Source organism: Epinephelus lanceolatus, chromosome 6 (genome assembly GCF_041903045.1).
Source record: "Epinephelus lanceolatus isolate andai-2023 chromosome 6, ASM4190304v1, whole genome shotgun sequence".
In the NCBI taxonomy this organism is placed as follows: Eukaryota; Metazoa; Chordata; class Actinopteri; order Perciformes; family Serranidae; genus Epinephelus; species Epinephelus lanceolatus.
Genome location: NC_135739.1, coordinates 24,417,057 through 24,430,152, shown reverse-complemented (window position 1 = coordinate 24,430,152; position 13,096 = coordinate 24,417,057). Strand labels below are relative to the sequence as shown.

The 13,096-nt window shown below is 38.3% G+C and overlaps 2 protein-coding genes across 5 annotated transcripts in view; one reads left to right on the top strand and one right to left on the bottom strand.

Annotated features, from left to right (window-relative positions):
* Positions 1-5,842, bottom strand: part of armc9 (armadillo repeat containing 9) — a 34,237-nt gene extending 28,395 nt beyond the window's left edge. For all 3 annotated transcript variants that reach the window (XM_033622320.2, XM_033622321.2, XM_033622322.2), the window contains exons 1-7: positions 5,704-5,842; positions 5,220-5,366; positions 4,855-4,980; positions 4,406-4,576; positions 3,828-3,983; positions 3,534-3,626; positions 2,156-2,180 (exon numbers count right to left, since the gene is read on the bottom strand). In XM_033622320.2, the coding sequence (XP_033478211.1) occupies positions 2,156-2,180; positions 3,534-3,626; positions 3,828-3,983; positions 4,406-4,576; positions 4,855-4,980; positions 5,220-5,294 (646 nt within the window). In that variant the 5' untranslated portion in view covers positions 5,295-5,366; positions 5,704-5,842. The remainder of the gene's footprint in view (positions 1-2,155; positions 2,181-3,533; positions 3,627-3,827; positions 3,984-4,405; positions 4,577-4,854; positions 4,981-5,219; positions 5,367-5,703) is intronic.
* A 387-nt stretch (positions 5,843-6,229) lies between these two features.
* On the top strand, positions 6,230-10,192 carry polr2h (RNA polymerase II, I and III subunit H). 2 transcript variants are annotated; one of them, XM_033622366.2, is made up of 6 exons: positions 6,230-6,406; positions 7,707-7,798; positions 7,963-8,046; positions 8,429-8,522; positions 9,089-9,172; positions 9,806-10,192. In XM_033622366.2, the coding sequence occupies exons 2-6, from the start codon at positions 7,726-7,728 to the stop codon at positions 9,921-9,923; spliced, it is 453 nt and encodes a 150-aa protein (XP_033478257.2). In that variant the 5' UTR covers positions 6,230-6,406; positions 7,707-7,725; the 3' UTR covers positions 9,924-10,192. The 2 variants fall into 2 exon arrangements, with proteins under 2 accessions (XP_033478257.2, XP_078024969.1); XM_078168843.1 differs by having other exon boundaries at positions 6,242-6,275.
* Positions 10,193-13,096: the final 2,904 nt, after the last annotated feature.

Genomic DNA, 13,096 nt, shown 5'->3' with positions numbered 1-13,096 from the left:
GGTGTCATAAAAAAGGTGATTGCTATCAAGTGGCTACGTGAAACCACACATCATCATACTGTAGACAGCTTTACAGCATCATTGTGACAGTGATATTACGTTTTGCAACCGCAGTGTAGTTTGTTTACAGCCTAACATTAGCGTTTTACTCCCGGTGATTGCATTTACACAAATCATAAAAGTGGTGTTCATTTGTAAAGATTATTTTGCTGAACAAAATGTGTAAGAATCAAACTTGTGTTTGCCACAGAACTTGTTTTGCAATACTCCAAAATCCAATGGCAAAATCCCAGAGGCTTTTTGATGGGGTAAAAAGGGTGACGCTAACTCCCACGTCAGCCTACAAAAATGCACCTCAATGCACTCTGATAAATCTGCAAGCCAGTACTTCAGATGTCAATTCCATCTTGAAGGGAGCACTGAGTAATTATTAACCTTTATCAACCTTTATCTGCAACAAATGGCAACAATGGCAGAAGTTATCTCCAGCACAACTCTTTGGCAAAGCTTCCCATCATCTCTTCTGTCCCTTTAAAATACTGTGGACTGTCACTTACTAACAAGAAATTGACAGTTAAGCACAAAAAATGAGTTTACAAATGAGACATACAAATGAAACCAATAATCTATGTGATGTATCTGACCGAAGTTGTGTAATAATCAATAGTGTAAATCACTAGTTTTATCAAGATTAAACATTTTATCGATTCTTTGAACAACAATACAATATTTGCTGATATCACAGGACTTTTGATTTGATTCAGGTGCCTGTGATCAATATAAGATTTCTTTCTCCTGGCTACTTGCCACTGTCGGCCTGGCACAAGGCTGCTAAATGTTTAGGAAGGCGGTGTGCTTGGGCAGAAATGGTAACACAGACATGCCATTTGAATTTCAAAACAAAGGTGCATCTTTAATAATGATGATATGTATCGATGTTTTCACTTTAGTTAGGGCTGGCTCAGGCTTGCCCTGTACCAGCCCCTAGTTAGGCTGACTTAGGCCTAGTCTGCCGGAGGACCCCCTATAATACACCGGGCTCCCTCTCTCTCTCTCTCTCTCTCTCTCTCTCTCTCTCTCATCCTATTACTGCATCTTGCTAACTCGGCCATTCTGGATGTCACTAACTCGGCTTCTTCTCCGGAGCCTTTGTGCTCCACTGTCTCTCAGATTAACTCATATCGCAGCGGTGCCTGGACAGCGTGACGTGTGTGGTTGTGCTGCTGCCGTGGTCCTGCCAGATGCCTCCTGCTGCTGCTGCCATCATTAGTCATTAGTCATACTTCTACTGTTATTATACACATGACTATTGTCACACAAGTATACTGTCAGATATTAATACATACTTTCAACATATTGTACCACAGTAGCCAGAACTATAACTATAATATTATTACTTTCATTAATGTTGTTGTAAGCTACTGTCATTACCTGCATCTCTCTCTCTCTCTCTCTCTCTCTCTCTCTCTGTCTCATTGTGTCATATGGATTTCTGTTAATTTATTATGCTGATCTGTTCTGTACGACATCTATTGCATGTCTGTCCGTCCTGGAAGAGGGATCCCTCCTCAGTTGCTCTTCCTGAGGTTTCTACCGTTTTTTTACCCCGTTAAAGGGGTTTTTTTTGGGGAGTTTTTCCTTATCCGCTGTGAGGGTCTTAAGGACAGAGGGATGTCGTATGCTGTAAAGCCCTGTGAGGCAAATTGTGATTTGTGATATTGGGCTTTATAAATAAAACTGATTGAAATTGAATTGACTTTGCATTTACGATATCGATCATTACTGATCACCAAATCAATATATTGATGCAGACTTTGGGGTTGCATGACTTTGTTATTTCTGTTTTTGGTTAGAGAGAGGGTTTTTAATCCTTATCTGGAGTGTTTCTTCACCAGTGTTAATTAAGATTTCAGCAGATGGGATGCTTTTGCTCCTTTCCAAAATAATTAATGGGATTTGAAAGTGAAATAAAATCCAAAAATGAAAGCACCTACTCAAGAAATAATTGCATGAGTGGAAATGACAAACACGTTGTTGTATAGACAGTCTGCAGGTGGTGTCTGTGCTATCACATGATAGGTAATATCTAATGGGGGGACAGAAACATTTATTGCAATACACTGTAAAACGTGAATTACATGAGAGGGATATTTACCTTTAGTACTCCTTCCTCCCTCCTTCTGGGTGATGTCTGTTAAAGATTACATTCTAGCACTCAACTGAACACAAGTCTACAGTTTGTACTGTATCTCTTTCCTCATCCACAGATACACATACGGAAAAAGGTACGTAAAGATGCAATGCCTTGCCTGAGTTTCACAAGACGAAAGACAAACACACAGCAGGTTGTATATCCTGTTTGGAGCTAGGAAATCTATCATCAAAACATTTGTTGAGGATTTATCTAATCAGTTTTATTGTATGAAGAGATATATGTGTCAACATGGGATCAGCGCTGGTTTTTCTTAAAGGGAGGGACAGATCTCTTATAGAAAAGAACAATGACCAACACCCTTGGGTGGGCCAACAGAGCCATTATTCAGTGCCTTTACATGCACGTAAGCAGGTAAATGTGTGTGGGCACTCAACAAGCAGTATGTTGTGTCTGCCTGTGTAAGTGTTCACATATTGATGGATTATACATGTTAGACAACCTCGCTCCTTTATATTTTATATATGACTAGACAAGAGAGATTTTCTTTGGTCAGCCCTTTACATGATGATTACTATGTTAATCTGTATGCTTTGATCATCAGCTAATGGGGATAGGGTTTAGTTTCATGGTTTAGTTTTCATGTGAAGAAGGAAAGTCGAACCACTGGGTTTCCAGTAAAAGCAACAATCCTTGTTATCCTTCACTTGCCCTTCTACTCTGAAAGGGTTGGGGTGAATTAGTGTCAGATTAGTTTCTGCCATACTCAAACACAGCGATTTATAAATGCAAATCAGACAGGGACTGTTTGCAGGATATGAAATGACCAGGTCTGGGCAACAGTCTGAATGTTAATTAAATCTTTAGTCACCTACAGAAAGGCTGTTTATTTGAGGTTTAAATGTGCAGCTCAGACAGAGGAGGTGATGAAAACCGCTCTGTACTTGGCCTGTGTTAAAACCCTGAGTTGCTCCCATCCAGATTTACTGTTTGAAGACAATTTATAGTGACATTTATCTCTGTTGTTGAGGCTACACAGCTTTTACTTAATGTTACGCAGCTTTGTAAGCCACATCTGTGAAGGCTGTCACCTGCTGTATGAACACAGCTCAAGAGTTAACCACTGAAAAATATCCAACTGAATGGCCATGTAAGAAGTTGAATCAAGCATTTCATAGCTGAAAGTTTTTTCTCCTCGACAACTTTTGTGTGCTGTGGTGACAGCTTGCATCATTTGTAAAGCAGAAAACTATTAACACTGTTAGGATATCTACTCATATCTCGCCACTGACAACAACAAAGACACTGAAACAAAAATATAAAGTCCAGCTATTGTGACTTTCTCAGCAATGACATGTGAGTGAGTCACGATAAAGGATACATATAAATTCAGCAGCCTCGGGTTGTTGGACGGCTTCAGTGTCACTGACAGAAACCGCTCCAGTTTATCCTTCAACTGTGGAATCCAAGAGTCCTAAACACACATAAAGTAGGGTGAATTAAAATATGGTTACGTTCACGCTGAAGGTGGGAGTGGGTAAAACTGTTACATAATATTATGTAATAACTGACCAGCAATAACTGACCAGGTGATGTGAAGATAAGAACAGATAAAACACAATTTATCCCGAAGGAAACTGTTGTGCATACAGTTGCATATCTTCAGCTGAAGTACCTGGAAAAGATCTCTGAAGGAGGGGTGAACAGTGGGGTTGGGAACAAAAGGCAAGGCGTAATAAGGCAGAAACTCTGTGGTCTGGCTCAGTGCTGCTCCTCTGGTCTCCAGGTACTGTTTGAAATGGGAAATCCTTTCCTCAAACTCAGCTCGGTCCTGGACAAAAATTCAGGTTCACAGATTTATTTCACGACAATAAAAAAATGCACATTAAGCCTATTACATCATTTACTTCCCCTGTTGCACACACGCATTCTCTTCGATTAGATTCTGTCTCATGACTTGCTACTCCCACTGAAAGTAACTCACGTAAATAATATATATACTCAAACTGCAAAGACTGGCATATCAAAGAGGTTAGAAATGGTTGCTTGCAAAGTGTAGCAACATCATTTACAGCCCACTGAGAACAAGCCTATAGCACAGCTCAGTGGACAATTTGAAAAACAGCACGTAATGACATTCAGCTGCAGGGAAGAGCGGGGTTGCAAGACATGGTTGAGTTTTGTTGGAAGATAACCTAAAAATACAGTAATGCTCCTGTTGAAAGTCCATAGAAACTTTCCAAATCTACATACATGTCTACCAGGGTGCCTCCTCAGCGGGTAGATGGTGAAGTGGATGTGAAGGTAAAACTCCAGGCTCTGGGCCTCGGTGTCAGTGTCTTTTATCTCAGAGGGAATATTCTCCGTCCACAGTTCAAAGAACACTTTGTGGTCTCCATCAACAAAAGAGCTCAGGAGGTCTTTCTAGAAAGGTCGGAGGTAAAGAAGAGGGTGTTGGGAGCAAATCCATCAGCAAGAACAATTTGATTAATGATTATTTTAATTACATATCACACAAAGTAACTGATACACAACAATAATAATAATAATTTTAAAATGACCTGGTAATGTTTAGAGATAGGGCTAGTAACAAATACTTCTGCAAAAAATATATTTTAAAACAAGTGAGCCAGTCTTGACTCTGTCCTCTGGAACATGCTGCCCATTCAACAAACTGGAATTATAGAAATGGTAGAATTTACCTGAATGCCACGAGTCTTTGAGTCTCTGAAAGTACTTCCTTGAGGCTTTGGGACGAGCTTGCCTTTGCTTTTGCATTCCTTGTCAAAACTGTGCACCGTCTCCTCAAATTCTTCAAACTTAAGGTACTACAAAAGACACAAAACCAGCACAAGTGGCATTAACTCCACCTTAACCAGTGCAGAAAAGAGATGGGGTTTAAGCCATTCAAATCACACAAGCCGCACTTCTCTAGACAAAATTCTCTTTAATATCATGCTATATGAACATGGTTTAATGGGGGGGAAAGTTGTGCATCTTATTTTATTTTAATGGACTTGGAATAATGCTCAATCTGCGGTGCATTTTCAAATAGTGAATCTATTACCTCCTTAATCATCCCAAGAAGATCAGCTTCAGTTGCCAAGATGTCCCCCATCTTGGCTGCCTCCCTGGAACTCATGTGAGTGTCCAAAACCTTTGCAACACCTACTGACAGCAAACACCTCTGCTCTCATCAAGCAGTCTGTGGAGCCTGCAAGGACAGGACAGTAACTTTACACCGCAATGTTAATAATCATATGCGAAAATCTTCGTGATTATGAAACTAAAATAAAGGCAAAGCTGCAAAACATATGTGTTAATGTAATGTTAATATTCTTGACTGAATAACACACAAGTCATCTTTAACTGCCATTTTACAGCTGTATAGCCACACCGTGAATAGCGCAATGTATTTTTTTTCTACATTTCAACAGTTTTCAACAGTTAACTTTAGCAACAACATCAACGTTAGCACAAATGTGGCAAGCTAGTGTTAGCCGACAAGCTAATCAGTTAACGTTATCTGAGGACCTCAACGTCATTCTCACCTTATTCGCACATCATTTAATAGGTGAATAAAAGAGTATATCGCTGCCGGTGTTTTCATCCGTAACTGAAGTTTAAATAATCCATCTTCGACAAAGCGTATGGGCTCCACTTACATCGATATCAGTTAGCTAACCATTAGCTAGCAACCGTACACAGATAGGACGCTAAGACACCTAGCAACCAAATGGTTGGGAAATGCAGGCTGGAAAGTAGAGAGAAATGTCGTAAGTAAGTGAAAGCACACCGTTTGTTTTTAGTTATTTCTTAAAGAAACTAGAAGAGACAGTAGTAATATTTATCTAATAATTGTTATTATTGTCATAGTTTCCTAAAAGAAAGGTTCATAATGCTGCGCCACACGGGAAACTTAACAAATAACGTGTAAAGCATAATAATGTTTTTTAACATAATAACGACAGATATATTGACTTTTTTCATAATTCATATGTTTATTTTGTTAACCACAGACAATAGTAATTTTCTTTTCTTCTAGGCTTTATTTTCAACCGGAAGTAGTTCCCGTGTCAGAGGTCGAGCACATTGTTTCTCCGCGGTACAATCCGTTTCACCGGTAATGAATGAAATTTTACTTTAATAAGCTTTCTAGCGCACACTTAAAACAAACATTACCACCGAGAGACACCGAGTGACTGCGACGTTATTCTGTGCACAATACAACACAAGAACCTCATCGTATTTGAGGTAAGGTTGAGGAAGTGTGTGCACAACATGCTAAAGCTAACAGCTAGCCTGAATAGGAGACACTATTGAAGTTGTAGTCAACGTTATGACAAGACCGTATAACTTTGGCTAAGGCTAATTCAGCTATGCCAGGCAGTACTGCTGTTAAATTAACGTCGAGTGGTATTATTTTAGTAACCCACAATTTGTTAAGTTTGACGTGTTGCTAGTGTTGATAATCATGTTCCACATGGACTGTGTTGAGTGGGATTGCATCTTCATCAGTACAAGTCAAAGCCAGTGTTGTGGCAGCTTTGTCTCATTTAATTCAGCTACACCACATAATGCACTTCTTGCATTATGTGGTGATAGTTGATTAGATTTAGAATAATGATCGTGACAAATGTTTAGTGTCAGGAAGACTGTAGTCTGGAGATGCACTGAACATTAACTGTAAAGCTTTGTTTTGAATTTCGGCATCTTCTAGTTTGATATAACTGGTCTTAAACCATAAACTGCTAAAAATGCATTTAAAACAGTACTTTTCCTCTTCACCTTTCTTTCTGTTTCTGCTGATGAATGTGTATTTATTAGTGCACTTCTTAATATCAGTCCTTTCTGTGCAACATGAGCATGTAAACTGTAGCATTACCATTTGTATTTTTACAAATCCTGATATATATTTATATTAATGTGACTAAAACAAGTGATACATCATTTTACATGGCATCAAAATGGCTTTGGAAAGTATTGATTTAATTTGTAAGATCATACTTTCACCATTGTAGGAAAATCGGTAAGGCATATTATCATGTTTTGTGTGGTAATATTATATTGATACAGGGACACCATGTATGGATTTTTTAAGATAAATTCTGAATATTGCAAATACAAATCAGGCTTTTAGTAGCCTACTAGAATAATATAACCTATTGCTTTATCAGTCCACTAGATACATTTTGCTGCAATTAAAATGATTGAAGTTAGATTAACAGACTGAAAACTTTATTTTGATAAATAAAAAACCATCCGGGACATAACTTGCAGTTGGAAAAAACATAGTAAATGAAATCATATCACAGTATGTGTTATTGAAATATTCAGGTTATTGCAAAAATGTTTAAAATCACAATAATACTGTACTTAAATATCCTTATAATATCATATTGTGGGGCCTCTTATGATTTCCACCCTTGTAAAATATGAGCAGTTGTCATTAAAGTGAAAAGCTTCCTTGGCATTTCTGTTGTTTTCATTTAACCTTTTTTTCCCCTTGTTAAAAACTGGCTTAATGATATGCTTTTCCTTTTTCCTTTTCAAGTTCATAGACCAGAAGAGCGATGGCAGGAATTCTGTTTGAGGATATATTTGATGTAAAGGACATCGATCCAGATGGCAAGAAGTTTGACAGAGGTGTGTGAAATCTTTTTATAAAACAAGGTTAAAGCAAGTGGGAAATTATAATCGCGTACAATTTGGTTACCGTCCTGTATTTGTTGTGGTTTTCAAAAAGTGTTAATCTGGTTAAAAGTGCAAATTAATGAACCCAAACTTTTCCACTATTTTTTTTTCTACAGTATCTCGTCTGCATTGTGAAAGTGAATCTTTTAAGATGGACCTAATCTTGGATGTGAACACTCAGATCTATCCTGTTGATCTTGGTAAGGAGCAACCTTTTTGTGTTTGTGTATATTTTTCTAAATATTTTTCCAAGTCAATGTTTGGAAGTCATTTAATGGTCGTTTTGTGTAACACAGTCATGTTCAAATTCAGCTTGGATACAGCATGACCAGAACAAATCAGTTATATTTCCACAAGTCATTACAGTAAAAGTGCAATTAGTTTGTGTACACTCACTTGCACCCTCACTATTTGGCTTTAGCTTACGAAAAGCCAAAGAGCTAAATATCCCTCTATGACCTCGACATGTGAGAGCACCTAAAAAAAAGGCTCAAAGCACCATGCATCAAAGACTCATTGCTAACCCAAGATGTATAAGTGCACAATATAAACTCATTTTCTTCACGTGTCCATTTCATTAAGGTGACAAGTTCAGACTGGTTATTGCCAGCACGCTCTATGAAGATGGAACACCAGACGACGGAGAGTATAATCCTCAGGATGATCGGCCATCTCGGTAAAACAGTTGCTCTTCATATATTTGTCATAGCCTGGCTCTGGAGCCATGATAAATATGAAAGACACACATCTTTAAACAATGACGCAAAGTAGTTTATTTAACATAAGTAACTGAATTTGCAATCAGAAGGAACAGAACATGAGTGGGATGTGGATGTCAGTGGGATCAGTAATGAAGGGAGTGCATGTGTGATCAGTGTAGTGTGGGAATGTTGTAGAGTCTACAAAATAAGCAAAAGGGAACCAAAGGTGAACTTAGGGTGACACATCACCAGGGGAGGGTGCCTGTCAGGGAGCACCGGGCCCAGGAGCCAGCAGAGAGTCCTAATCAGCTGCTCATCCCACCCACACACAACCAGTTCACAGATGATGCTGACTAACAGCAGAGGTCACAACATATTGATGCATCAAACATTACCAACAAAATCTTAATATTTTTTTATTTTGAAAGGATCCAGTAGCACTTGTGTGTCTCCTCTGTAGATGTGACTTTTGCCTGTGATGTGCAGTGTCTTCTGCTGATTTGAATATGTGCTCTCATTTAACTTTGTTCTACATTTCCAGAGCGGACCAGTTTGATTACGTCATGTATGGGAAGGTTTACAAGATTGAGGGTGATGAGACTTCAACAGAAGCAGCCACACGCCTGTGAGTCATATTACTTGCTGTAAATGAGGCTCTGAAGTTAAGCTTATAAATGTCAATATAAAAACTGCCAGTCACTGCCACAGTATCATATTGAAATCAACACAGAAACAGTATAAGAATACACTGTAGGCCAGTGGTTCCCAACAGGTGGGTCACAGGTCCATTCTAAATGGACTGCAAGTGACTCACAAATGTGTCAAATTTGTAAAAAATCCAAGTTGAAGTTCAGCAAATATCCGACACAGAGCTTTTATTCTGAAGTGCTGTTTCCTGCTGTAGAGTGAGTTAACAACAGACAGCTACTTAACAAAGACAGCAAACAAGCTCGACGACATGGCCAAATGCAATGACGCTGAAAATATTGAACTGTGTGGACCTTGAACTAATGACTAAACAAATCTGGACCCTGTGGCTGAACTAGTTGGGAACCACTGCTGTAGGCGTATGTAAGGGGTTTATCATTAACATACTGTTCTCTGAAAATTTAGTGAAAATCATTAACTGGCCAACAAAAGTCTGTGTGAGTGAGAGATAATGAGACAATGTCATTTTTTATCATTTTTTAAAAAGAGACATTCTAATCTCTGATTCATCAGATTTAAACGAGTTGCATGGATGTGCTCCTCCTTTCAGCTCTGCCTATGTGTCTTACGGCGGCCTCCTCATGAGGCTCCAAGGAGACGCCAACAACCTCCACGGCTTTGAGGTGGACTCCAGGGTCTACCTCCTCATGAAGAAACTGGCCTTCTAAAACCCAACCCTGGTTGTTCCACTGCCACAGTCAACCTTAAAATCAGAATGAACTGCAAACTGAAAACATTCGTATCACCAAGTCTGGAGCATGTGACCATCATCAGAGAGCAGCTCACAGAACACACGGGGGCTGAAGAAAACATTTAGTTTTTTACTCTTGTAGTTCCAAAACGTTTCCTCGGAGGAGATGGACTACAGATTAAAGACTGTGATACTTCAGAATTGCTGCGGCAAACTGTAAATAAAGATTTCTTTTATACAAAGTGATTGTTAGATGGTCAGTCATTTTTTTAAGCTTTTATCTTCTTTACGTTGGCATGTTTATTCTTTTTGGTTTCTTCCAGGACACCATATAATTCAGCAACTGTTAGGTGGTCTCTCAAATTTGTTGAATAGGTTTAATTTTGTAACACTGTGTCTCAGTATTTGGACTGCAGCTAAGCTGTGTGCTACAGTGAAGATGGCTCATATAAAGAAGCTGGTGCTAACTGTAGCTTGCAGGACAAAGATCTGGAACACTGCTTTGTCTCTGGGAAAACATAAAATTGATAGACATTATACATCATCAAATTAATATTAATTTTGACTAAATTAATACAATATTTTGGCATTTCTATAACCAATGACTGAACTATTAACTTGTCTGATGGATATGTAATCCAGAAGGATTTAGATTGACTACACACAGCTTTGAAAAGTTACTTTTACAACAACAGAACAGTCAGCAACATCTCTTTCCTAAAACAGAGTCCCAGTAAAGGGACTCGATGCACTATTAGTGTCTATGAAAACTTAATGAGGACAGTTGGTCCAGAGTAACTGGAATCAACTCACATTAGTATGGAGATTTCCTGCATTTCTGTTTTATATCACATCAAACTGAATATATTTGGGTTTTGGACTGACGAAACAATATGTTCAAAGACATTACCGTGGATTTTGAGAAACTGGATGGACATTTTTCACTATTTTCTGACATTTTGTAGACCAAACAATTAAATAGGAAAATGTTCTACAGTTAATCAGTAATGAAAATAATTGTCAGTTGCAGCCCTAGCTCACATCCAAAGCTAAAAATCAGAATTAGAATAAGGTTTATTTTCACTTACAAGGAATGTGCTTGGGTTTTCGGTGTATTGCCTTCACATTAAACTTTAAATAAGTACTATAACAAGAAAAGCACATGAAACGTATAGCTGTTTCAAAAAGGCTTGCAATTAAAATTTGCTTTGAAATCAATACTAATATATGTATAATGAAAAATAAAACGTCGACTAGATCCTTGGGGCAAATATTTCAGGAAGTTCAGATATTTTTCTCCCAGCTCACAGATGAGAGTTCATTACCCAGCATGTTATAGGCATGTCATGTCATGGCTATTTGCTTAGATGGCAGCAAACTAAAATGTGGACACTCAGGAGACAGAAGATTGAATTAAGGGTGAAGAGGCAGCTTTTGTGTGCGACACAGATGTCTCAGTGTCAGTGGTAATGCATGTCACAGGATGGGGAGGAACACTGTCAGTGACTCACACAGACTCCTGATATGTGCACGGAAAGCCTGAAATACATTTAAAGATAGTGATGCAGTAGAGTAAGCTTGTAGCCTTAGGAAAAAGGTCAGCGGTGAGGCTGTATAAAGTTTTAGAGAGTAACTGCATGTGTACCACACCAAGTTATTATAGAAACGTATGGAAGTCCTATTGAAAATATTGGATTTGAATGGTGTACTGTATGTTTTTGAAAGCGTTTGTGCTGATCAGTAACACATTTCTTGGTCAAACAAGTAAAATATGAAATGTTTTGCATCAGAATACTCTTGTGAGGGCAGAGAAGCCTCTGAAACAACATTTTCACCATCATGAGATCCACACTGATCAGTGTCTGCGCCTGTGAAACAAAACAGCAGATACTGTGGGTGACTTGCTGACATTCCATCAGGTGAATGTTTAGTATAACTTATGCCCTCTCAGGCAAATCATTTTCCCACTGGTGACAGCTGCTGTAATAACACCTTGAAGCAGTGGTGTAAGGTTGTTACTATCGTCACATGATCAATTAGAGACTTGATATGGGTAACACCTACATACATATTACCCAGAAATCATCACTGCATATATGACAAAAATACCAATGGAAATAAGGTATTAGTCATTTAATTGTATATAGTATATAGTATTGTATATAGTTAATGGAGAGTAGGCATGTTTTATAACATATTTTGTTAAAGATTGTTACTGGCTATTTTACCAACTGGGAGGTGTGTGTGTGGTAGCCTGAGGAGTCAAGAGCAAGGAGCTGAAAGAGGGAGGGAGGATACAAGAAGGAGGTGTAGAAAGAGGGGGGAGACTGAGGAGTCAGAAGGAAGCTTTAATGCTTTTGCACATGCATTGAACAGTATTGGAGTATATCCTCCTAAGACCCAAACTTTTGTTTGGTATGCATTTTTTATTTCTCCTATCTATTTGGGATCAATAGGATCTGATAAGAATAAAAAACTAAACATTGTCAACAATAATAAAGTCTCAGTGTCTTCAAAAGAGTACTTCCTAATTAAGGGCATCTTATCTTGTTACTGTTGCTAAAATTGGTCAAATTTGTTGGCATATCAAACATTATTAATCACAAATAAACAAGTTTCAACAATAAAATGTGATCAAGTTTTGGACCGTGTCCACATTTGTGTTGGGATCAGCTGCAGACTGACTTGGCAGAGATGGCTGCCATCTTGTTTTTACATGGATTAGTGCATTGTGCAGATTATCCTTCTGCACGTTCACAGATGGAAACCTTGTTACTTTCTCTAGATAGTCAAGTTTGATCATCTTCTTGAAACTCTGCCAGGGCCACTAGATGGGACAAAAAAGTGTCCATGAGGACAGCAGGCCTAAGAATTAAGTATAAGGTCAGGTAAACCCAAAATGTGGTGTCCTCATATGAGTTCGCAGGGTTTCAGGAGGACATCAAAATATGTAAACACTCTAGTTTAACAGCATTGAAAATATATTTTTTATAGTTTCTCTTAATACATCAATTTTTTTTCATCGGTTTATATTTCTTCAGTTGAAAACTTAAATGCATCCTGTCCACCTGAGTGGGCATATGAAAAATTCCTTGAAAAATGCATGTTTGATAAAATGCAATTCAATTTTGTTTTCATGCCTAAAGAGGA

Excerpts from the sequence above, each read along its gene's own strand:
- polr2h (XM_033622366.2), top strand. The coding sequence starts at position 7,726 with ATGGCAGGAATTCTGTTTGAGGATATATTTGATGTAAAGGACATCGAT. Across the intron at positions 8,047-8,428 it reads GATCTATCCTGTTGATCTTG|GTGACAAGTTCAGACTGGTT; the intron begins GTAAGGAGCAAC and ends CATTTCATTAAG. Across the intron at positions 9,173-9,805 it reads ACAGAAGCAGCCACACGCCT|CTCTGCCTATGTGTCTTACG; the intron begins GTGAGTCATATT and ends TCCTCCTTTCAG.